General features: G+C 51.3%; 1 protein-coding gene across 4 annotated transcripts in view; it reads left to right on the top strand.

Annotated features, from left to right (window-relative positions):
• Positions 1-6,886: 6,886 nt before the first annotated feature.
• The window catches only part of P2RX5 (purinergic receptor P2X 5), a 49,096-nt gene continuing 30,695 nt past the window's right edge, over positions 6,887-25,287 (top strand). The window contains exons 1-12 of one of the 4 annotated variants that reach the window (XM_067020551.1): positions 7,218-7,507; positions 11,049-11,199; positions 11,855-11,926; positions 12,212-12,287; positions 12,374-12,470; positions 12,728-12,808; positions 13,050-13,188; positions 13,689-13,825; positions 14,286-14,379; positions 14,509-14,574; positions 16,559-16,641; positions 17,028-17,079. In XM_067020551.1, the coding sequence (XP_066876652.1) occupies positions 7,371-7,507; positions 11,049-11,199; positions 11,855-11,926; positions 12,212-12,287; positions 12,374-12,470; positions 12,728-12,808; positions 13,050-13,188; positions 13,689-13,825; positions 14,286-14,379; positions 14,509-14,574; positions 16,559-16,641; positions 17,028-17,079 (1,185 nt within the window). In that variant the 5' untranslated portion in view covers positions 7,218-7,370. Of the gene's footprint in view, positions 7,508-11,048; positions 11,200-11,854; positions 11,927-12,211; positions 12,288-12,373; positions 12,471-12,727; positions 12,809-13,049; positions 13,189-13,688; positions 13,826-14,238; positions 14,380-14,508; positions 14,575-16,558; positions 16,642-17,027; positions 17,080-25,287 lie in introns of all 4 variants that reach the window. The other 3 variants (XM_067020552.1, XM_059046779.2, XR_010838034.1) reach the window with 3 other exon arrangements.

A 25,287-nucleotide genomic window follows, 5' to 3' on the forward strand; every position in this document is an offset into this window, starting at 1 on the left:
CTAAGAGTGTTCTTCCTATGTTTTCCTCTAAGAGTTTTATAGTGTCCAGTCTTAAATTTAGGTCTCTAATCCATTTTGAGTTTATTTTTGTGTATGCTGTTAGGGAGTGTTCTAATTTCATTCTTTTACATGTAGCTGTCCAGTTTTCCCAACACCACTTATTGAAGAGACTGTCTTTTCTCCATTGTATATCCTTGCCTCTTTTGTCGTAGATTAGTTGACCATAGGTGTGTGGGTTTATCTCTGAGCTTTCTATCTTGTTCCATTGATCTATGTTTCTATTTTTGTGCCAGTACCATATTGTCTTGATTACTTTAGCTTTATAGTATAGTCTGAGGTCAGGGAGTCTGATTCCTCCAGCTCCGTTTCTTTCCCTCAAGACTGCTTTGGCTGTTCGGGGTCTTTTGTGTCTCCATCCAAATTTTAAGATTTTTGGTTCTAGTTCCATAAAAAATGCCATTGGTAATTTGATAGGGATTGCATTGAATCTGTAGATTGCTTTGGGTAGTATAGTCATTTTCACAGTATTGATTCTTCCAATCCAAGAACATGGTATATCTCTCCATCTGTTGGTATCATCTTTAATTTTTTTCACCATTGTCTTATATTTTTCTGCATATAGGTCTTTTGTCTCCCTAGGTAGGTTTATTCCTAGGTATTTTATTCTTTTTGTTGCAGTGGTAAATGGGAGTGTTTCCTTAATTTCTCTTTCAGATTTTTCATTAGTGTATAGGAATGCAAGAGATTTCTGTGCATTAATTTTGTATCCTGCAATTAAGGGTGATTTGACTTAGAATTAGAGAGCGATGTGCTCTCCAGAAGCAGGGGAACTGAGTCTTGCAGATTCACTGCTGGGCATTAGGAAGCAGTAGTATTGCTGGTGGTCTGTCTAAACGAGGAACTCTTCCTAAGTATCACAGGGAAGACAGGACCAGGGTGCCAGCCTCCAGGAGAGGCAGCTGGCAGCTCTGCTCCCCCTCCCTCTGCCCCAGGATTGGATTCTGGGTCTGGTTGGTCAACTCCTAGGATCTATAACCAGCTGCAGTCCTGAGTGGTCGGGGGATTGAAGGTGTGCTCTCTGGGGAGGCGTCTTCTCCCCAGGGTCTGGGAAGGGGGCCTGGGCTAGCCCTGCCCAGAGCACTGGCAGATGTTCTTGAGCTCTTGGCCTTGTTTCCTGGGTTTGACTAATGTCCTACCCTGGGGTAATTTTTTCTTTCTTTCTTTTTATTTTTTTTCAGGAGCAGTAAATTTATTTATTCTCTTCACATGGTAATGGTTCATACACATGATAACAGAATTCAAACAATGCAAAAATCAGTCTCCCTCATGCCCCAGACCCCCAGTTGCCCATTTTTTTTTTTCCTCTGAGAAAACCAGGATTACCGGTTTCTTTGTTGTGTGCATTCTTCAAGAGAGAGTTTATGCATGTAAAAACATCCTTTAAGATTGCAAATCGTAGTATATAATGTATACACTCCTCTGTATTTTGCTTTTTTTCATTTACTAATCTATCTTGGAGATCATTTTATATGAACTGGAAATCTATTTTATTCTTTTTAATGGATGGTTGGTTGTCCTGTGTATCTGTTTTGGGAGGCACTGTAATTTATTTAACTACACCATTATTGATGAACATTTAAGTTGTTTATAGTATTTTGCCACTTGGGTATTGGAGCAGGTGTAATTTTGAGCAAAGATGTATGTGGTCAGGAAGTTTTTCCTCTCTTTAGAGCTGTGAGGTCTGAGATTAATGCTGCACTGCTGGGGTGGGAGAAAACACCACTGGCCCACTTTGGTTCTGCAGACCTTTTAGATTTCCTAGTCTAGGAAAGGCTACCAGCCTAACTCCTGGATTCTACACTGGGGCTTGGGGTCCTTTGCCTCCTAGGTGAAGAACTCGCTGGTAGAGTAGCAAGTTGAGGACACTAGTACCTCTAGGTCAGGGGTTCCCAACTTGTTTGTTTGCCATAGACCTGTTTGGCAACCTGCTGAAGCCTGGGGACGCCTTCTCAGATCATTTCCCAGCGTTTTATTGTGAGCATCTTCAAACATACAGAAAAATTGAATTTTACACTGAACACCTGGCTTCCTCCATTAACATTTTACTATGCTTGCTTTATTGTGTTTTTCCATCTCTCCATCCATCAGCTTGTTTTTAAATATATAAGTTTATAAAGAACCAGTTATATTGAAACAGTGATCAGAATATTAAAAAATTATTTTTTATGATATGGAGATACATACTTCTTTATTTAGAAAGAAAAATGGGGGCTTCCCTGGTGGCGCAGTGGTTGGGAGTCCACCTGCCGATGCAGGGGACACGGGTTTGTGCCCCGGTCCGGGAGGATCCCACATGCCGCGGAGCGGCTGGGCCCGTGAGCCATGGCCGCTGAGCCTGCGCGTCCGGAGCCTGTGCTCCGCAACGGGAGAGGCCACAGCGGTGAGAGGCCCGCGTACCCCAAAAATAAATAAATAAATAAATAAATAAAGGCTTAGTCATTCTACTCTTGACACTTTAAATCTGCAGGCTAATGGGTGGAGGCAGGATGATCAGGAATCAACCTTCCCCCCTTCCTCCATCCCTCCCTACCCCCATCCCCCCTTGTCTTCTGGATGACCACTCATCTCATTACGGACCCAGTGGAGCAGGGAGGTAAAGCCTCTTCTGCCTTCATAGCCCGATAGGACAGATAGGATATGCACTCAGCTGTAACTCCCTGAAACATATGGATCGGATCCTGTCCTTTGGGAATTTAGAGAAGGAGAGGGATCCAGGAGGCCTTTGTGAAGGAGACAAAGCCCTGGGAAGGCTGAGCCTTGAAGCCATGAAGTACTGAGGAGGGACCCGCCTGAGCTAAGGCGCAGGGGTTCGAAAGTGCGGGATGTGATAAGCCCTCAGTCAGTTCCCCTGAAGCTGGGGTGCGGAAAGGGCTTGTGAGGCCGGATGGAGACCGCAACAAAGGAAGAATCTGTGGGCGGACTGCGTGCAGGGGCCGTGGACGCCGCACCCGCCCTGGGGTTTCACACGAGGATGTCCCGCTTGCTCTCGGTTCATCGCTACAATCCTGTGAACTCAGGAGAGAGAGGTGGGGATGGACGAGGGCTGTGTCCTGCAGGCTGTGGCGGAAACCCCGCAGGGGCAGGGGCAGGGGCACCTTCCGCTACCGTGTACCGTGTACCGTGTTCGTGCCGGCGCCGCTCTGTGGGTTTGGTTGGTTTGAGTTTGAATCTTTACCCTTCTCAGTGCCCGGTGAACCAGCATTTGACGGTCTAGTCTTTTAAAGTGACACCTCAGTGGAGTTTTCCCCAGGTCACATTCTGAGAACTGAGTAATGAGTAAGAACCCATCCCTTAAGACAGGACTCAGAAATGCTTCCTGCAGAGACAGGCTTCCTTCTTCCTCGTGACTCTTTGAAGCAACCTTAATATCTGCTATTTCTTTTTTTAAAAATTTTTTAATCTTTATTGGAGTATAATTCCTTCACAGTACTGTGTTAGTTGATGTTGCACAACAAAGTGAATCGGCCACATGCGTGCACATGTCCCCACGTCCCCTCCCTCCTGCGTCTCCCTCCCTCCGTCCCTATCCCACCCTCTAGGGCGTCGCAAAGCAGCGAGCTGATCTTCCCACTAGCTAGCTATTTTACAGCTGGTAGCCTATATATGTCGATGCTCCTCTCACTTTAGCCCAGCTTTGCCCTCCCACCCCAAGTCCTCAAGTCCATTTTCTATGTCTACATCTTTATTCCTGCACTGCAACTAGGTTCATCAGTACCATTTTTGGTTTTTAGATTCCATATGTATGCGTTAGAATACGGTATTTGTTCCTCTCTTTCTGACTTACTTCACTCCGCGCACCATCGCTAATTATTAGAGAAATGCAGATCAAAAGTACAATGAGGTATCACCTCATGCCAGTCAGAATGGCCATTATCAGAACATCTAGAAACAATAAATGCTGGCGAGGGTGTGGAGAAAAGGGAACCCTCCTGCACTGTTGGTGGGAACGTAAACTGATACAGCCACTGTGGAGAACAGTCTGGAGGTTCCTTACAAAACTACAAATAGAACTACCATACGACCCCGCAGGCCCACTGCTGGGCATATACCCTGAGAAATGCTATTTCTTAAATGGACCAGTAATGTCTGTTAATGGAATGTGTTTATCAAAGCAGGACCCCTCAGAGCAAAAGAAAAATTAAAGGATGAATTGCTTCATGAAACCCTTTCCATGCCACGCCTCTCCCACTCTTGTCCCTTCTAGGTCATCCAGGATATTTCGGGCTCTGAAGGAGGGCTCTCCTTGCCTTGTGATGACTTCCTTTTGTGCCCTAGGACAGATTCAGATTTCCTATCTCAGGCCTCGCTTGAGCCCTCCTCTCCTCTGGGGTGGGAAATGGAACCTCGTTCGTTAGGTGTAAGTAACCTCTGAACCTCTCCTCCAAGGACCACGTTATTTTATGAGGTTTGTATTTTGTTTCTCTTTTGCTTCCTTTTAATGTTTTGGAGAATTTGTTTTAGTTCATTTTATAATTCCCCACCACGTCACTGCAGCTACCTTAAGTCACCCAGCGAGACCGTCTTACGAACCAGATGAGACCGGTCAGTCCCTTCGCTGCCAGCCCCTTTCTTTAAGGTGGACGACAGTCATTACAGTGAAGCATGACGTGGATGCCTTTGGGGGAGGAGAGGGAGGGGGCTTTGACTACTTTGAGAACTAGCCATTCACCCCTGACCCCTGACGTACTACTTGCTAAGCTGATAAGCATTCGCACGGTAGCGGTAGCGAAGATCATTTGAACGGGGTGCCTGCTGAGATGGGTTTAGGTAGAGACTGGAAAAACCACGCAAAGACAGCAGGCAGTTTTCATTCCAGTGGAGAGTTCATCTTGGATTTGGAAACATCCCTGACTTGAACTTCTAATAATGCAAACGTAAAAAGCAAAGACTCTGGTACTTTCCTGGGGGTCCAGTGGTTAAGACTCGGCGCTTCCACTGCAGGGGGTACAGGTTCGATCCCTGGTAATGGGAACTTCTGCATGTGCGGCCAATAAAAAAGCAGACCCCTTCTCCCACTTTGGGTATAATGGGAGTTAGACCTGAACTTGGGGAGGTGAGCCGGCCTCAGTGATACGGAGGTAGATTGCAGATACTTAGGTTTGCAGCTCCAGGGAAGTATTTTTCACATTGTTTTGACCACAATGTGAAATATATTACACGTCATTATACGCACACACATACTTCAAACAGACATTTCACCAAACTGTCTACACTTCCTTAAACACACTCTGATATTTTCTTTTTGTGAGTATGCTGGTTGGAACCCAGTAAACATGTCCTGACCCACTAATGGGTCTGGATCTAGCCTAAGAAACTGTGAGGGAGCCCACAGGGAGGGGGGGGTCTGGCCCTGGCCCTGAGAGCGGCGCTTTCCCCTTTGGATGTCCCTCACGTGGTCTGTAAAGCATCTGGATAGTTCGGTCAGAAACTGCAGCCTGGTCTTGGCTGGGCCATGGGGGGAGTTCAGGAGGGGCTGCCCACACTGGAGGGCAAACGAGCAGTTTGGTGGCCTCCTTATAAGGCGTGATGTCACTCCATTGAGGCTGCATCTCCTCTGAGTGTTGGAGAGCCGTGTGAGGGGAGGGCTGAGGAAGAGGCTGGCAGGAGAGGGAGGGAGGAAGGGAGGCCCGGTGACAATTCCTGAGCCTTTCCCCCAGGATGATGTCAGCTTCCAAAATCCCCAGTCATGACTGGAACAGGGTGGCAGCTGAAATCTCCCTGTTTAAAAAGTCAGGCCTGAGTTTCACTCAACAAATATGTATTGACATATTACGTAGCAGTCGTAGCAGTAGGCGTGGGATGCAGAGATGCCCAACGGCAAGGTCCCCGCGCTCCGGGAGCTTACGGTCTTAGTGGGGGACACAGACAATAAGTAAATAAGATCATATTCAAGAGTGACAGGGGCTCTAAGGGAATAAGAAGGGGTAATGGGATAGAAAGTGTTTGGGGTGGAGGCGCTTTTGATGGGTGGTAGTAAGAACAGCACTTTTTTTTTTTTTTTTTTTTTTTTAAGGAAATGGCATTTGAATTGAAATTGATGAACAGTTGCAAAAATCTGTGCTTCCAAAATGGCAGCTTGAGAGCAAAATACAGATTTGCAGGCCCCATCCTAGTCTTAAGGGAATGAAAATATTTGGGGCAGGGCCCAGGAATTTGCATTTTTCTTCCAAATGATACCCATGCTCACTAAAACTGGAGATGTGCTGCTCTGGGGCTTTTACTTTGAGAGGAGGTCACACCCGGTGAACTTTAGGGTCCCTTCCAACTCCCAACTCCCAGAGCCTATGGTTCAGGGAAGGGAACTTATTCCTGGGTGAGAGCCAGGCTAGGGAGAGGAGCAGGACCACTTCCGGTCAGACTGCAGGGCGGCAATGAGTGAGATGCAGAAAACGAGCGTGCACAGCCCAGCACACACGTGCACACGCACACCGAGCTCACCCAGGACCCCGCCTCTCTATGGCTGTGCTACGTTCTGAACCTGATCTTCTCAGAGGTGTCCTCATCTCTGTTCCCACGGCCTCTGATTTAATTCCACTGTCCGTGAGGGGTTGCAGATTCAGCAGCTTAGATGAGGTCCATCTCTTGCTTTGGGAGCGTTTCCACAGCTGCCCGCCCCACCCCACCCCCGGCATCTTTAAGATCCCAGGCCTTGGCTGCCTGTCTCCCCGTCCCCACCCACCCGTGCTCCCTGCCCTGCAGAGTTCTCCGTGCTCTGGCCACTGGGGCCTGCCTGGCAGCCGACTCCGCCAGGAGCCGCAGCTGCTGCAGTAGAACGCGCACGTCATCCCAGCCCCATCCTGTGAGGGGAGGGCGAGGCTTGCCCCAGGGAGCTAGAAAAATCAAGAAACCTGTTGGTATCTTTCCGTCAAGGCTCTTTCTCCCGTCTTCGCCTCCACTTCCTGTGTTGTAGGTCCCCCTCCCCTGGCCTCAGCTTCCCCGCGCATTCAATAGGAGGAACCCCGGGACTTCTTTGGGGGCGGAGAAGGGGGGGCGTTGCTTCCAAAGGAGACCCTCTTGTCACCGCACCCCTCCCGGGCGGCGATCGCCGGGAGGGCCCTCGCAGGCCAGTGGTCGGGCGGCGGTCCGGCGGTGTCGCTGTCACAGTCAGGGGAGAAGGCAAGGACTCAGTCTGAGGTCCCCGCCTGGCCTCGGGCGGCGCTGCCGCGGCCTCGCCAAACGCCGGCCCTGGCGCAGTGAGCCGCGCGCCCGGGCGCAGCGGTGCCCACACTGGGGGCCGGGCGGCGGCGGTGGGGGCGGCTCCATGCGGCACACGTGTGGTGACGCGATCGCGGGCCAGGTGAGCCGGAGCCATGGGGCAGGCGGGCTGCAAGGGGCTCTACCAGTCGCTCTTCGACTACAAGACCGAGAAGTACGTCATCGCCAAGAACAAGAAGGTGGGCCTGCTCTACCGGCTGCTGCAGGTCTCCATCCTGACCTACCTGGTGGTGTGAGTTCCCCGGGGCTCGGGGCTCGGGGCGGGGGAAGGGCCGGCCGGGGCGCAGCTGTGGCCTTCGGGGGCTGGGAATTGGCCTGGGGGCGCCGGGGGTTCCCTGTGACTGGGCTCTGGGTCCCTGCTCGGGGAGGCGGCCCTTCTTGTACCGTTGGGCTTAAGGGTGGGGGGCTAAGGAGGGAGCCCTCAACTCCCCAGCGGCTCTTGAGGTGATGAGATGCGCCGGGGTTCCTGGGTCCCCCCATTTGTGAGGCTTTCCGTGGGCAGTTCCTTCCTCCAGGGCTGGGGCCCGCAGTGCTAGGGCTTCGGGAAGGGGGCGAGGCTGCAGGGGCTTGGGCTGCAGCTGTCATGGCAGCCCCTCTGGGCCCTAGCCCGGGCTGGCCCAGGCCCCCGGTGGTTTATTTATAGCACTGAGCTCAGTGCCAAGCTCCCGGCAGGGGCAACTCATGAGCCTGGCATGTCCCAGAACTCCCTTCTGGCTAGCTTGCCCCACCCGTGGCTGGCCTCTCTGGGGGTCCTGCCCCCAAACCCTCTACCCTCCCTGGCACCCAGCTCTCCAGTCTGCCCCCTCCCCCGCCCTGCAGGAGCTGTGGCACCATCAGCTGAGGGGCAGCTCCTTGGGGTCAGCCAGGCACTGTTCAGAGGCCTCACCCCCAAGCAGGGAGAGGAAATGACACCAGACAACTGGGATGTGGATGTGCCTCTTTTATTCCTTTAGTTAACGCTGTTGAGTCCCTCCTACTTCCTGACTTGGGGAGCAGTAGAGGCTCCTCCAGGGAGGGCAGCCCTGACCTCACCTCACTCCCACCTAAGGCCGGGCTTCATCCCCGAGCTTCATCCTTAAGGCAAGGCACCTGGCTGCCCCCCACCTGAGGGCCTTTCGCCGTCTTACTGCTCCTCAGCCAGGCTTCCTTTTGCTCCCCTACTTCGTGAGCGCCCACTCATCCTTCACCCCTGGGTTCCGGCATGCTCCTCCCCGGAATTCCCACAGTGTGATTACGTGCTTCTGCAGGGGGTCGTTTGCTTCATGTTCGTGCTGACTGCCCTCGTCAGTCTGGGGATGCCGTGAGGGCGGGGCCTGCCTGGTGTACCCTAACTGCTTAGGGGACGGATGTGAAATGAATGGTGGTGGTTGTTCCTTGAGTATTTGCTGAATGTTTCTGTCCAGGCCAGGCCCAGTGTGTCCCTACTAAAACGGCTGGTTGGCTCAAGGGTCACAACCCTCTCAGAGGTCCTTGGAGATGGGACAGCCTAGGGCCCAGGACATGCCAGCTCTGCCCCCAGAGATGAGGGTGGAAGCATCCTGGTTGGTGCCTGGGAGAGGCAGGGCATCCCACAGCACTGCTGCAGGACCTCAGGAAGGCGGCTTCCTGCCCTCTTCTGGCTGCAGTTTTCCCAACTTTACCGAGGGGGGGTTGACCTGGACAATCTCTAATTAACAGTAACCTCAGTAATAAGTTGATGTGTTCTATTCATTGAGCTCCTCCTCTGTGCCTGGCGCTCGCTGTGTTAAGCAATTTACGTGTGCCATCTCATTTAAAAAATGTATCTTTTTGTATTTTGATGTAATTTATACTCACAGAAAAGTTTTAGGAGTAGTGCAGTTTTTTAATGCCCTTCACCTAGACTCCTCAAATGCTAACATTTTACTGCATTTGTGCTGCCCTTATCCCTTTCTCTTTCTATGTGTGTGTGTACATGTGCAATTTTTTTCTGTTAAGTAGGTTGCAGGCATGATGTCTTTTGACTCCTAAATACTTCCATGTGTATTTCTTAAAAACAAGGAATTCTCTTATTTAATGAAGTACAAGCATGAAAATTTGGAAATTAACATAAAAATAAAATTATCATCTAAGCAATAGACCTTTTGTCAATTGTCCCCAAAATTACCTTTATAGGAAAAGAAAATCCGAAATCATGCCTTGTGTTCAGTTGTCATGTCTCCTTTAATCTGGAATCACTCCTGAGTCTGTCTTTGTATCTTATGACAGACATTTTTTGGAGAGTGCAGGATCTTTTAAAAACCATTTTTAAATTGAGGTTAAACTCACATAGCATGTAATTCATCATTTTAACCATGTTAAATTACACAATTCAGTGGTTTTTAGTACATTCACAATGTTGTACAACCATCACCACTATCTAATTCCGGGACGTTTCCATCACCCCCAAAAGAAACCTGTGTCTGTTAACAGTCATTTGCAATTCTCCCCTTCCGCCATCCTTCCCTTGGTAACCACTAATCTACTTTTTGTCTCTATAGCCCATTCTGGACATTTCATGTAAATCAAATCATTATAACATGTGGCCTTTTTTTGTCTGGCTTCTTTCACTTAGCATAATGTTTTCAAGATTTATACATACTGTAGCCTGTGTCAGTAAATTATTCCTTTAATTGCTGAATAATATCTCATTGTATGATACACCACATTGTGTTTATGCATATTCATCTGTTGGACATTTGGATTGTTTCTACTTTTTGGCTATTAGGAATAATGCTGCTAAGAACATTCATGTGTAAGTCTGTGTGGACATATATGATTTCAATTATCTTGGGTATATACTTAGGAGTGGAAGTGCTGGGTCATATGGTAACCTTTTGAGCAACTTACCCAACTGCTTTCCACGGCACCTACACCTTTTTACATTCCCACCAGCAAGTACCAATTTTTCTGCATCCTCACCAACACTTGTTATTTTCCATTTTTTGGATTACAGCTCTTATTGGGTGTGAAGTACTATCTCACTGTGGTTTTTGATTTGCATTTCCTGACTAAAGATGTTGAGCATCTTTTCACGGGCTTATTGGCCATTTGTATGTCTTTCTTGGAGAATTATCTATTCAAATCCTTAGCCCATATTTAAATTGGATTACTTGTCTTTTTTATTGTTGAGTTGTAAGACTTCTTTGTATATTCTGGGTACTAGACCCTTATCAGTTATGTGACTCAAATATTTTCTTCCATTCTCTGGGTTGTCTTTTCACTTTGTCAGTAGTGTCTTTTGATGCACAAAAAAGTTCTTAATTTGGATCAAGTCCAACGTACCTATTTTTTCTTTTGTTGCTTGTGTTTTGGGTGTCAAAGAGCACAGGATTTTGCACTCTAATTTTGTAGAATGCCCCTCAGTTTGGGTCTGTCTGAGGTCTCCTCATGATAAGTTCCAGGTTGTGCACCATGTCCTTTAACCATCCTCACCCCTCTGGAAGGAGGTGCACTTGGCCCTGTGTTGACCACCAGAGTTCATTGGCTCACCTGAGGTCACATGGCAAGTGTGGGTCGAGCCGGTTTCACCCCAGGCTTGCCCGGCTGCAGGGCCTCGGCTCCTGAGAGCAGCAGCCTCTCGCTTCTGGGGCTGCTTGTCACCTCTGCTGCTTGCAGGACTGGCTTTCAGGCTGCAGAGGGAGTTGTGACTCCTGCCCAGGAGGTGGTGGGAAAGGTGGAGCCCCAAGCCTGCCCCCTCCACACCCTGGGGGCCCGAGGAAACTTCCTGAGGGCAGCAGTGAGGCTGACGCCCACCTGCTTGCCCCTCCCTGCAGTTGGGTGTTCCTGGTGAAGAAGTGTTACCAAGACGTGGACACATCCCTGCAGAGCAGCATCATCACCAAAGTCAAGGGTGTGACCTTCACCAACACCTCAGAGCTTGGGGAGCGGCTCTGGGATGTTGCCGACTATGTCATCCCACCCCAGGTCTGACCCCACCCGGCACAAGGGCCCAGGCTGGCAGGGTCTGGATCCGAGTGGGTGACATGGGAAACTGCTTGGACATCCAGGGACCTCCATTCACTGTCTCCCTTGGCCTGGGACGGCTGCAGGGTTTGCAGATAGACTCTGCCCAGCTCCTTTCCCCCCATGCCAAGCCCCAGCCCTCCCCAACTGTGCCTTACGGGGCTGCTCTGTTCCCATCAAAGCCTGAGCCTGTTGAGACCAAATGGGACCCAGAGGACTTCCAGGTCAGTGTGAGTCGGGTGGCCTGGCACCGAGAGCCCCACTCTTATATTGGCCACTGTCCCTGGGAGCAGTTCCCTGGCCTGATCACAGTTCCCTGGGCCGGGGCCGGGCCATCTCATCACTGCCCCTTCTCCTCTCTCTCCTCCTGTATCTCAGCTTGGACCCTGGGGGCTGAGGTCAGAATGGTTTGGGGTTGTGGGCATGGAAGAGGCCCCTCTAAGCTTACCTGCTCTGGGACTCCAAGGTCAGTGGGCTCGTGGGTGGGATCCACCGATTTTGTGGCCCCAGTGTCTGCAACACCTATGCAGAGATCCCACCACCTGCCTGGCAGCCCCGGGAAGGGGGGACCCCAGATGGCAGGAGGGGGCTCCTCAACCTCCCTCTGGTTTCTCAGGGAGAGAATGTCTTCTTCGTAATCACCAACCTGGTCGTGACCCCCAACCAGCGGCAGGAAACCTGTGCCGAGGTGAGTCTTGGTGCAGGGAACTGGGGAGGGGGTGGGAGAGCTGCCAGCAGTACTTGGGGTCCACCCCTCTCCTGAGGCAGGGGTGCCGACCCCCTCCAAGGGCCCTGGGGGATGTGTGCACCAGCGTGCATAGCTGCATCGTTCAGGCGAGAAGCAGGCTCTCAAGGGGTGAGCCGCCACAGGCAAGGGAGGAGCCCTTGGCCTCACCCTGGGGTGGGACCTGGTTCTGAGAAGGGGTCCCTGCAGGCACCTGCCCCCCGCCAGGCACCCTTTCTCTCCTGGCAGAGTGGAAACATTCCTGACGCCTTGTGCTATGAGGACAGCGACTGCCCTCCTGGGGAGCCTGTGGTGGCTGGAAATGGTGAGGCCTGGAGGAGACAGGGCTGGCGGCAGAAGGGGAGTTGGAACCAGGAGGTTCCTGGCGTTGTCCTTCTCCCACCCCTACAGGAGTGAGGACTGGCCGCTGCCTGCGGTCGGGGAGTGAGCAAAAGGGCACCTGTGAGATCTTCGCCTGGTGCCCAGTGGAGACAAAGTCCAGGCCAGGGTGAGTGGCTGTAACCTCGGGACCCTGAGGAGTTACCCAGTCCCGGGCAGCGGGTCCCAGCCCAATGGTGGAGACGTGTCCTGAGGGAGAAGCCAGAACACCCCACAAAGGCCCCAGGACCACCCTACACGATCAAATTGACTGTCCTTTGCAAAGGCTCCAGGGCACCCAGGGAGCAGGCGGGCTTCAGCCTCAGCACAGGCATGGAGGGGGCGGGGCAGGGCCTCCTGAGCAGACTGTCCTGCTTTGGTTTTCAGGAAGCCACTCCTGGGCGAAGCTGAAGACTTCACCGTTTACATAAAGAACTTCATTCGTTTCCCCAAATTCAACTTCTCCAAGTACGTGGGCCCGCGTGCGTGGTGTGTACGTGACGCTGTGTGGACTGACCCACTGGGTGATGAGGGGCACGCTTCCCCGTGCCGTGGCGGCAGGGCTGTGTCCTTTCGTACTGGAGGATGTTGGGGGTGGGAAAGCAGTCAGGATCGGAGGAGGGGCCAAAGTCAAGGGCTCAGTGTGGGTCTGGCCCGGGAACAGCGAGTCTCACCTTCCTTTCACTGGCTCTTCATGGCCTCCACTCAGGACAAATGTGCTGGACACCACAGACAGAGCTTTCCTGAAGTCCTGTAAATTTGGCCCCAAGGACCCCTACTGCCCCATCTTCCGACTTGGGTCTGTGGTCAGCTGGACGGGGAGCAGCTTCCAGGAGATAGCTGTGCAGGTGGGTGGTGGGGCTGGAGGGTTCTGGGCTTGAGCTCTGTAATGAGGAGGGGGTGTGGAGGAGGACCCATGGGATGGGGTAGCCCTGCAGTCACCTGCCCAGGGACTGTCTCAGAATTAGCTGTGCTGCACAGCCAGTTGCGCTGCACTCGGTGAGGGCCACACTTGCACCTGCGTCTGGCTCTGAGCCCTGGGGCATCAGCTGAAACCGAGCCAGGAGCCCCACTGGCACCCTGGCTGTGGTGTGAGGTGCCAGTCCTGCAGTAGGTGCTCGCTTGGGTCTTTCCCTTCTCCCTGGAGCGTGAAGCAGGAGGATATGGGCTGTCAGCGACGCACTTTTCTCAGTCACCCCAGAGGTGTGAACCCTGGGCCTTCTATTTCCCTCCCGGAAGGGTGCTCCAGTGGGGCCAACCCCCTGCCCGAGCTCTCCATGAAGAGCTGGTCTGTGACTTCTATTTCCAGAAAGTTGTGTGCACTGATTCTTGTCTCTTTTGCATCAAGGGTGGTGTGATAGGAATTCAGATTGAATGGGACTGTGATCTTGATAGAGCTCCCTCTGAATGCTACCCTCGCTATTATTTTAACCGTCTAGACAACAGATTTTCAGAAAACTCTCCTTCTTCCGGGTACAACTTCAGGTAACTGGGGCTAAGTCTGCCACCTTATGACCCTGTCCATGTTTCGTGTCCTTGCCTGGATGCCAGCGCTCTGACACCCCTTCCTGGGGGTGGGTGTCAGAGTGGGAGGTGCAGGGAGGCCGCCAGGGGGCCTCTGGGAGAGAAGCATCGGCCATAGCTCTGGACTTGCCCTGAGGCTGAGCCCTGGGTCAGGCCCATCAGTGCCTTGGTGGCCCGGGGTTGGCCCAGCAGTCGTGGGAAAGCCCTTGCCTCTTGGGGAACGTCTGGCAAGAACTTCAAAGAAAGATCTGAACAAATCTTTTATGTCACGTCAGCAAGGGGGTCTCCAACCTTTCCTGGGGCTGCTGAATGCCAGAGTCCTGGGGTGGGGTGTTATAAATCTCCAAGGCAGCAGAGCCTGTGTTGCCAAACAGGGAAGACCCAGGCGGGCCGAGGGCTCCCCGAGCCGTGTCTCCCCCAGGTTTGCCAAGTATTACCGAGACGCAGCTGGGGTGGAGTTCCGCACGCTGTTTAAAGCCTACGGGATCCGCTTTGATGTGATGGTGAACGGCAAGGTGTGTGGGTGAGGCTCCCCTTCTGAAGCTGGGCATGTCCTGGAAGGGTGGGGCATGCTGGGGGGACCCCAGGCTGGCTCTGGGGGAGCCCTGCGGCCTTCCCCACCCCACCATGTCTCTGTGCTCCAGGCAGGGAAGTTCAACATCATCCCCACAGTAATCAACGTGGGCTCAGGGGTGGCGCTCATGGGTGTGGTGAGTACCTCTCCCCCACCCCCTTTACCCTCCGAGCACCCGCAGGGCCGGCAGAGGGGACACTGCCCCAGGGGAGTTGTCCCAGTGCTCCAGAAAGAACTGAACTGGGGAGGTCAGTGCGGATGCGGGTGAAGAGGGCTCTCTGGGACTTCACACCCCTCCAGCAGCCCCCAGGTGGCCGTGACTACCTGGGTTTCTCTTTCTAGAGCCAGAGAGGCTTCTGCCTGTGGCTCTGCAGAGCGGGGGGGGGGGGGGGGGGGGGGGGGGAAGGGGGGTTCTCTGGGATCCTGTGCAGCCTTGTCTCCAAGGCAGGACCCGGCTCTACACGGCTTCTCAGCCGCGACCCTGTTGACACGTAGGGCCAGATCACTTTTTTTGTGGGGTGACTGTGTGCATTGTAGGGTGTCTGACAGCATCCTCGGCCTCTACCCACCAGACGCCAGCGGCACCTTTCCCCACAGTTGTGACGGCCAAAAATGTCTCCAGATGTCGCCAAACTGCCCCCTGGTTGTGAATCACGGGGCTAAAAAGATGAGAGGCAGGGAAGTCGGGCTGTAGTCCAGGTCTGTCCCTTCAGTTGGGCAGAGGGGCCACCGGAGAGGAAGTAACAGCTGGAAGGCAGGGAAAGGCTTCCTCTGGATCTTTCATGCCCCTTTGTTTTTCTGGAAGTTTTTAAAAGACAAGGCAGTCATCAGAGTGGCTCACACCCATACCAGCAAGCCCCTTGCCAAGGTTTCTGGCAGCCTTGTCCCTGGTTCCTCTGCCCGGGAGTTCACAGCAGCCCCATGGGGACTTCCAGGACTGACTCTTTTATTGAGACCAGGAACACCGGGTCCTGTAGCAGGACTCAAAGAGGCCATGCTCCTGAGAGGTGGTCAGTGGATGAAAGTGGGCCCCAAGGGACTCCTCTTAACTGCAGCAGCATTGTTGGGGAGCCCTGCATGTTTGCATAGCTGGCTTCCCGAGACAGGGGCACCTTCAGACATCACTTTATGATGGGGGTAAATCAGAACACAGGCACCTGGGGACACACCTGTGGAAGGAAGGTAACTGGGAAAAGTGGTAGAGGCTGGGTGGGGGGTGAGAGGGGTGTTCTCTGTGGAAAAAGGAATTGATAACCTTTTGGGCATCTGGGGGGTGGTGGTGGGGGAAAGGTTGTGCAATGCCCGGGGTCAGAGGACCTGGTTCACCTGTGGTCCTCCATCAACCCTCTCCCACCCCCGCCCCCTCCTCTCTGTGCAGTGGGTGGAGTCGCCCTCTGGTGGACGAGACTGGTATTTGCACCATCCACTCTGGTCTGAAGAGCTTGTGTTCTGGTGTCAGTGGGTCGGTCCGCTGGGTTGGCTCAGGCCTCCTCAACTTTCCTTGACCGCTGCTCTGGTGTCCTTGTTGTTCAGATACCCTCCAGTCCCTCTCTCACTGCCTACTAGAGGGATCTTCCCGCAGTGCCACAGTTCTGTTCCTGGCCCTGTTCCCAGGCATGACGAGCCTGTTCCTCTGCAGTGCCCTTCCTGAGCGATTTTTCCTTATATACAATCCTATTCAGCCTCAAGACTCAGCCGCGATGTTCCTCCCCAGGCTGAGTCGAGTCCCGTCTTCTCTCTGCTCCCCCTGCTCCTCGCCCCGGCATGGGACACTGTCACTCTATCATAATTTATACGCTCATCTCCCACACCACAGGGGGAGCCCCCAGAGCGTCTCATTGTCTTACTCTTTCCCACGCCCCAGGGCAGTGCCTGGCACTGGTGAGTGCTCAGCAGACACTGAAGGCGTGAAGGTGTGATTTGATGGGGTCAGAGGGACCACAGGCTAACTCTGGCTCCACCATGGACCAGCTTCGTGGCCTTGGACAAAGATGCCTCTTTCTGAGCGCAGCCCACCTCAGGGGTTGCTGCAGGATCAAATGGGATGTAGTTGGTGTCAAGTGGCTGGGTGCACTCTGGAAGTCTAGGATTCTGAGTCAGGGACCCCAACTCTTCTGCAGGGGTCTTTCTTCTGCGACCTGGTACTCATCTACTTCATCAAAAAGAGCCACTTTTACCGAGACAAGAAATATGAGGAAGTGAGGTGAGTTATGCTTCCTCCCAGCAGCCCTAGGGGAGCCCACTAGGTCAGCCTCTCCCCCTCCCTGGCTCAGAACCCTTACCCTGGTTTTCTGTTGGCATTTGAGGGGTAGAGGCAGAGCTGAATACTGTGAGCTCCCTTGGAAGGGCTGGGTAAGGAGGAATGTTCTGAGTACCAGCTCTACAAAAGTGGATTCTACTTCAGAGCAGCTGGCAGAAGACAAGACCACCCAGGCCATGGGCAGGAGAACTGGTTTCCAGGCCTGGCCCTGCCACTGTCTCTCCAGGTGACTTTGGACCAGTCCCAGGCTGCCTTGGGCCTCAGTTTCTCTCTCTGTGAGATGAGAGTGTTGGTTTACATACATTGCCTTCCAACACCTACAATTTTAGGATTCTTGGACTTGGTGGTCCTGGTGAGCTGCGGTTGAGGGAAGATGGAGTGGTAAGGGAAGAAAAAACAACGGATTTCCCCCTCTCCCGACTCTGGGGGCCTATTTCCAAGCTCTCTTGGGCACTGGGCTTACTGGGATGTTGTGTGTGTGCGTATGCGTGTGTGTGTGTGTATTCAGAGGAGGAGAACAGTATGAGTGGGAAGTCCTGATGGTTGGGTGTGTGTCTGTGTGTGTGTATTCAGAGGAGGAGAACAGTATGAGTGTGAAGCCCTGATGGTTGGTTGGTTGAGTGTGTGTGTGTATGTGTGTATTCAGAGGAGAACAGTATGAGTGGGAAGTCCTGAGGGTTGGTTGGCTGGTTGGATATGTGTGTGTGTGTGTGTGTGTGTGTGAATTCAGAGAACAGTACAAGTGGGAAGTCCTGATGGTTGGGTGTGTGTGTGTGTGTGTATTCAGAGGAGGAGAACAGTACGAGTGGGGAGTCCTGATGGGTGTGTGTGTGTGTGTGTGTGTGTGTGTGTGTGTGTGTGTGTGTATTCAGAGGAGAGCAGCATGAGTGGGAAGTCCTGATGGTTGGGTGTGTGTGTGTGTGCGTGTGTGTGTATTCAGAGGAGAAGAGTCTGAGTGGGAAGTCCTGATGGTTGGTTTGGTGTGTGTGTGTGTGTGTGTGTGAATTCAGTGGCGAACAGTATGAGTGGGAAGTCCTGATGTTTGTGTGTGTGTGTGTATTCAGAGGAGAACAACATGAATGGGAAGTCCTGATGGTTGGTTGGTTGCGTGTGTGTGTGTGTGAGGGTGTGTATTCAGAGGAGAAGAGTCTGAGTGGGAACTCCTGATGGTTGGCTTGTTGTGTGTGTGTGTGAATTCAGAGGAGGAAAAGAGTACGAGTGGGAAGTCCTGATGGTTGGGTGTGTGTATGTGTGTGTGTGTGTGTGTGTATTCAGAGGAGAACAGGATGAGTGGAAAGTCCTGATGGTTGGGTGTGTGTGTGTGTGAATTCAGAGGTGGAGAACAGTATGAGTGGGAAGTCCTGATGGTTGGCTGTGTGTGAGGGTGTGTATTCAGAGGAGAAAAACATGAATAGGAAGTCCTGATGGTTGGTTGCTTGGGTGTGTGTGTATGTATTCAGAGGAGGAGAACAGTATGAGTGGGAAGTCCTGATGGGTGTGTGTGTGTGAATTCAGAGGACAACAGTACGAGTGGGAAGTCCTGATGGGTGTGTGTGTGTGTGTGTGTGTGTATTCAGAAGAGAGCAGCATGAGTGGGAAGTCCTGATGGTTGGTTGGCTGGGTGTGTGTGTGTGTGTATTCAGAAGAGAGCAGCATGAGTGGGAAGTCCTGATGGTTGGTTGGCTGGGTGTGTGTGTGTGTGTATTCAGAGGAGAAGAGTCTGAGTGCGAAGTCCTGATGGTTGTTTGGGTGTGTGTGTGTGTGTGTGTGTGTGAATTCAGTGGTGAACAGTATGAGTGGGAAGTCCTGATGTTGGGTGTGTGTGTGTGTATTCAGAGGGGAACTACATGAATGGAAAGTCCTGATGGTTGGTTGGTTGGGTATGTGTGTGTGTGTGTGTGTGTGTGTGTGTGTATTCAGAGGAGAACAGTATGAGTGGGACGTCTTGATGGTTGGTTGGTTGGGTGGGTGGGTGTGTGTATTCAGAGGGGAAGAGTCTGAGTGGGAAGTCTTGATGGTTGTTTGGGTGTGTGTGTGTGTGTATTCAGAGGAGAACAGTATGAGTGGGAAGTCCGGATGGTTGGCTGTGTGTGTGTGTGTATTCTGAGGATAACAGTATGAGTGGGAAGTCTTGATGGCTGTGTGTGTGTCTGTGTGTGTGTGTGTGTATTCAGAGAACAGTATGAGTGGGAAGTCCTGATGGTTGTGTGTGTGTGTGTGTGTGTGTGTGTGCATTCAGAGGAGAACAGCATGAGTGGGAAGTCCTGATGGTTGGTTGGGGGTGTGTGTGTGTGTGAATTCAGAGGAGGAGAACAGTACGAGTAGGAAGTCCTGATGGTTGGGTGTGTGTGAGTGTGTGTATTCAGAGGAGGAGAACAGTATGAGTGGGAAGTCCTGATGGTTGGTTGGTTGGGTGTGCGTGTGTATTCAGAGGAGAAGAGTATGAGTGGGAAGTCCTGATGTTTGGGTGTGTGTGTGCGTGTGTATTCAGAGGAGAACAACATGAATGGGAAGTCCTGATGGTTGGTTGGTGCGGTTTGTGTGGGTGGGTGTATTCAGAGGAGAACAACATGAATGGGAAGTCCTGATGGTTGGTTGGTTGTGTGTGTGTGTGTGTGTGTGTGTGTGTGTGTGTGTGTGTGTGTGTGTATTCAGAGGAGGAGAACAGTATGAGTGGGAAGTCCTGATGGTTGGCTGTGTGTGTCTGTGTGTCTGTCTGTGTATTCAGAGGAGAACAGTATGAGTGGGAAGTCCTGATGGGTGTGTGTGTGTGTGTGTGTGAATTCAGAGGACAACAGTACGAGTGGGAAGTCCTGCTGGGTGTGTGTGTGTGTGTCTGTGTGTGTGTATTCAGAAGAGAGCAGCATGAGTGGGAAGTCCTGATGGTTGGTTGGCTGGGTGTGTGTGTGTGTGTATTCAGAGGAGAAGAGTCTGAGTGGGAAGTCCTGAAGGTTGGTTGGCTGGTTGGGTGTGTGTGTGTGTGTGTGTGTGTGTGTATTCAGAGGAGAAGAGTCTGAGTGGGAAGTCCTGAAGGTTGGTTGGCTGGTTGGGTGTGTGTGTGTGTGTGTGTGTGTGTATTCAGAGGAGAACAGTATGAGTGGGAAGTCCTGATGGTTGGTTGGGAGTGTGTGTCTGTGTGTGTATTCAGAGTAGGAGAACGGTACGAGTGGGAATTCCTGATGGTTGGTGGTGTGTGTGTATTCAGAGGAGAAGAGTCTGAGGTGGAAGTCCTGATGGTTGTTTGGGGGTGTGTGTGTGTGTGTGTGTGTGTGAATTCAGTGGCGAACAGTATGAATGGGAAGTCTTGATGGTTGGGTGTGTCTGTGTGTAATCAGAGGAGGAGAACACTATGAGTGGCAAGTCCTGATGGTTGGTTGGTTGGGTGTTTGTATGTGTATTCAGAGGAGAACAGTATGAGTGGGAAGTCCTGATGGTTGGTTGCTTGGGTGTGTGTGTGTGTGTGTGTGTGTGTGTATTCAGAGGAGGAGAGTCGGAGTGGGAAGTCCTGATGGTTGGGTGTGTGTGTCTGTGTGTGTGTGTGTGTGTGAATTCAGAGGAGGTGAACAGTACGAGTGGGAAGTCCTGATGGTTGGGTGTGTTCGTGTGTGTGTATACAGAGGAGAAGAGTCTGAGTGGGAAGTCCTGATGGTTGGGTGTATGTGTGTGTATTCTGAGGATAACAGTATGAATGGGAAGTCTTGATGGCTGGGTGTGTGTGTGTGTGTGTGTGTGAATTCAGAGGAGAACAGTATGAGTGGGAAGTCCTGATGGTTGGTTGGTTGGGTGTGTGTGTGTGTGTGTGTGTGTGTGTGTGTATTCACAGGAGGAGAACATTAGTGGGAAATCCTGATGGTTGGTTGGCTGGTTAGGTGTCCTTGTGTGTGTGTGTGTGTGTGTATTCAGAGGATAACAGTATGAGTGGGAATTCTTGATGGTTGGGTGTGTGTGTGTGTGTATTCAGAGAACAGTATGAGTGGGAAGTCTTGATGTTTGGGTGTGTGTGTGTGTATTCAGAGAACAGTATGAATGGAAAGTCCTGATGGTTGGTTGGTTGGTTGGGTGTGTGTGTGTGTATTCAGAGGAGGAGAACAGTATGAGTGGGAAGTCCTGATGGTTGGCTGGTTGGGTGTGTGTGTCTGTGTGTGTGTGTGTGTGTGTGTATTCAGAGGAGGAGAACAGCATATGTGGGAAGTCTTGAGCGTTGCTTGTGTGTGTGTGTGTGTGTGTGTGTTTATTCAGAGGATAACAGTATGAGTGGAAAGGCTTGATGGTTGGGTATGTGTGTGTATGTATTCAGAGGAGGAAAAGAGTATGAGTGGGAAGTTCTTATGGTTGGGTGTGTGTGTGTGTGAATTCAGAGGAGAACAGTATGAGTGGGAAGTCCTGATGGTTGGGTGTGTGTGTGTGTGTGTGTGTGTGTGTGAATTCAGAGGAGAACAGTATGGGAAGTTCTGATGGTTGGGTGTGTGTGTGTATGTAGTCAGAGGAGAACAGTATGAGTGGGAAGTCCTGATGGTTGGGTGTGTGTGTGTATTCAGAGGATAACAGTATGAGTGGGAAGTCTTGATGGCTGGGTGTGTGTGTGTGTGTGTGTGTGTGTGTTTGAATTCAGAGGAGAACAGTATGGGAAGTTCTGATGGTTGGGTGGGTGTGTGTATGTAGTCAGAGGAGAAGAGTCTGAGTGGGAAGTCCTGATGGTTGGTTGGATGTGTGTGTGTGTGTGTGTGTGTGTGTGTATTCAGAGGAGAACAGCATGAGTGGGAAGTCCTGATGGTTGGTGGGTTGGGTGTGTGTGTGTGTGTGTGTGTGTGTGTGTGTGTGTGTGTGTGTGAATTCAATGGCGAACAATATGAGTGCGAAGTCCTGATGTTTGGGTGTGTGTGTGTATTCAGAGGAGAACAACATGATGGGAAGTCCTGATGCTTGGTTGGTTGGGTATATGTGTGTGTATTCAGAGGAGAATAACATGAATGGGAAGTCCTGATGGTTGGTTGCTTGGGTGTGTGTGTATGTATTCAGAGGAGGAGAACAGTATGAGTGGGAATTCCTCATGGTTGGGTGTGTGTGTGTGTGTGTGTATTCAGAGGAGAACAACATGAATAGGAAGTCCTGATGGTTGGTTGGTTGGGTGTGTGTGTGTATGTATTCAGAGGAGGAGAACAGTATGAGTGGGAATTCCTGATGGTTGGTTGGTTGGGTGTGTGTGTGCGTGTGTGTGTGAGTGGGAAGTCCTGATGGTTGGTATGCTCTGTGTGTGTGTGTGTGTGTGTGTGTGTATTCAGAGGAGGAGAGTCTGAGTGGGAAGTTCTGATGGTTGGTTGATTGGTTGGGTGTGTGTGTGTATTCAGAGGAGAACAGCATTGAGTGGGAATTCCTCATGGTTTGGTGTGTGTGTGTGTGTGTGTGTGTGTGTGTGTATGCAGAGGAGAACAACATAAATAGGAAGTCCTGATGGTTGCTTGGTTGGGTGTGTGTGTATGTATTCAGAGGAGGAGAACAGTATGAGTGGGAAGTCCTGATGGTTGGTTGGTAGGTTGGTTGGGTGTGTGGGTGTGTGTGTGTGTGTATTCAGAGGAGGAGAACAGTACGAGTGGGAAGTCCTGATGGTTGGGTGTGTGTGTGTGTATTCAGAGGAGGAGAACAGTATGAGTGGAAAGTCCTGATGGTTGGTTGGTTGGTTGGGTTTGTGGGTGTGTCTGTGTGAATTCAGTGGAGAACAGTATGAGTAGGAAGTCTTGATGGTTGGGTGTGTGTGTGTATATATTCAGAGGAGGAGAAGAGTATGAGTGGGAAGTTCTGATGGTTGGTTGGTTGGTTGGGGGTGTGTGTGGGGGGGTGTGTATACAGAGGAGAACAACATGAATAGGAAGTCCTCATGGTTGGTTCGTTGGGTGTGTGTGTATATATTCAGAGGAGGAGAACAGTATGAGTGGGAAGTCCTGATGGTTGGTATGCTGTGTGTGTGTTTGTGTGTGTGTGTGTGTATTCAGAGGAGGAGAGTCTGAGTGGGAAGTCCTGACGGTTGCTTGTGTGTGTGTGTGTGTGTGTGTGTGTGTGAATTCAGAGGAGGAGAATAGTACGAGTGGGAAGTCCTGATGGTTGGTTTGTGTGTGTGTGTGTGTGTGTGTGTGTGTGTGTGAATTCAGAGGAGAACAGTATGGGAAGTTCTGATGGTTGGGTGTGTGTGTGTATGTAGTCAGAGGAGAACAGTATCAGTGGGAAGTCCTGACGGTTGGTTGGTTGGGTGTGTGTGTGTGTGAATTCAGTGGCGAACAGTATGAGTGGGAAGTCCTGATGGTTGGTCGGTTGTGTGTGTGTGTGTGTGTGTGTGTGTATGTAGTCAAGAGGAGAACAGTATGAGTGGGAAGTCCTGATGGTTGGTTGGTTGGGTGTGTGTGTGTGTGTGAATTCAGTGGCGAACAGTATGAGTGGGAAGTCCTGATGTTTGGGTGTGTGTGTGTGTGTGTGTGTATTCAGAGGAGGAGAACAGTACGAGTGGGAAGTCCTGATGGTTGGGTGTGTGTGTCTGTATTCAGAGGAGGAGAACAGTATGAGTGGAAAGTCCTGATGGTTGGTTGGTTGGTTGGGGGTGTGTGTGTGTGGGTGTGTATACAGAGGAGAACAACATGAATAGGAAGTCCTGGTGGTTGGTTGCTTGGGTGTGTGTATATGTATTCAGAGGAGGCGAACAGTATCAGTGGGAAGTCCTGGTGGTTGGTTCATTGGGTGTGTGTGTGTGTGTGTGTGTGTATTCAGAGGAGAACAACATGAATGGGAAGTCCTGATGGTTGGTTGGTTGGGTGTGTGTGTATATATTCAGAGGAGGAGAACAGTATGAGTGGGAAGTCCTGATGGTTGGTATGCTGTGTGTGTGTGTGTGTGTGTGTGTGTGTGTGTATATTCAGAGAAGAGCCTGAGTGCGACGTCCTAATGGTTGGTTGGTTGAGTGTGTGTGTGTGTGTGTATGTGTGTGAATTCAGAGGAGGAGAACAGTACGAGTGGGAAGTCCTGATGGTTGGTTGTGTGTGTGTGTGTGTGTGTGTGTGTGTGTGTGTGAATTCAGAGGAGAACAACATGAATGGGAAGTCCTGATGGTTGGTTGGTTAGGTGTGTGTGTATGTATTCAGAGGAGGAGAACAGTATGAGTGGGAAGTCCTGATGGTTGGTATGCTGTGTGTGTGTGTGTGTGTGTGTGTGAATTCAGAGGAGGAGAGTCTGAGTGGGAAGTCCTGATGGTTGGTTGGTTGGGTGTGTGTGTGTGTGTGTGTGTGAATTCAGTGGCGAACAGTATGAGTGGGAAGTCCTGATGGTTGGTTGGTTGGTTGGTTGGGTGTGTGTGTGTGTGTGTGTGTGTGTGAATTCAGAGGAGAACAACATGAATGGGAAGTCCTGATGGTTGGTTGGTTAGGTGTGTGTGTATGTATTCAGAGGAGGAGAACAGTATGAGTGGGAAGTCCTGATGGTTGGTATGCTGTGTGTGTGTGTGTGTGTGTGTGAATTCAGTGACGAACAGTATGAGTGGGAAGTCCTGATGGTTGGTTGGTTGGTTGGTTGGTTGGGTGTGTGTGTGTGTGTGTGTGTATTCAGAGGAGAACAACATGAATAGGAAGTCCTGATGGTTGGTTGGTTGGTTGGGTGTGTGTGTATATATTCAGAGGAGGAGAACAGTATGAGTGGGAATTCCTGATGGTTGGTTGGTTGGTTGGGTGGGTGGGTGGGTGGGTGTGTGTGTGTGAGTGGGAAGTCCTGATGGTTGGTATGCTGTGTGTGTGTGTGTGTGTATTCAGAGGAGAGTCTGAGTGGGAAATTCTGATGGTTGGTTGGTTGGGGGTGTGTGTGTATTCAGAGGAGGAGAACAGTATGAGTGGAAAGTCCTGATGGTTGGTTGGTTGGTTGGGTGTGTGTGTGTGTCTGTGTGAATTCAGTGGAGAACAGTATGAGTAGGAAGTCCTGATGGTTGGTTGGTTGGGTGTGTGTGTGTGTGTATTCAGAGGAGGAGAACAGTATGAGTGGGAAGTCCTGATGGTTGGCTGGTTGGGTGTGTGTGTGTGTGTGTTTGTGTGTGTATTCAGAGGAGGAGAACAGCATGTGTGGGAAGTCTTGAGCATTGGTTGGGTGTGTGTGTGTGTGTGTGTGTGTGTTTATTCAGAGGATAACAGTATGATTGGGAAGTGTTGATGGTTGGGTGTGTGTGTGTATGTATTCAGAGGAGGAAAAGAGTATGAGTGGGAAGTTCTGATGGTTGGTTGGTTGGTTGGGTGTGTGTGTGTGTGTGTGTGTGTGTGTGTGTGTATTCAGAGGAGGAGAACAGTACGAGTGGGAAGTCCTGATGGTTGGGTGTGTGTGTGTGTATTCAGAGGAGAAGAGTACGAGTGGGAAGTCCTGATGGTTGGTTGGTTGGTTGGGGGTGTGTGTGTGTGGGTTTGTATACAGAGGAGAACAACATGAATAGGAAGTCCTGATGGTTGGTTGCTTAGGTGTGTGTGTATGTATTCAGAAGAGGCGAACAGTATGAGTGGGAAGTCCTGATGGTTGGTTCGTTGGGTGTGTGTGTGTGTGTGTGTGTTTGAATTCAGAGGAGAACAGTAT

The sequence above is a fragment of the Kogia breviceps genome, chromosome 19 (assembly GCF_026419965.1).
Source record: "Kogia breviceps isolate mKogBre1 chromosome 19, mKogBre1 haplotype 1, whole genome shotgun sequence".
NCBI classification, from domain to species: domain Eukaryota; kingdom Metazoa; phylum Chordata; class Mammalia; order Artiodactyla; family Physeteridae; genus Kogia; species Kogia breviceps.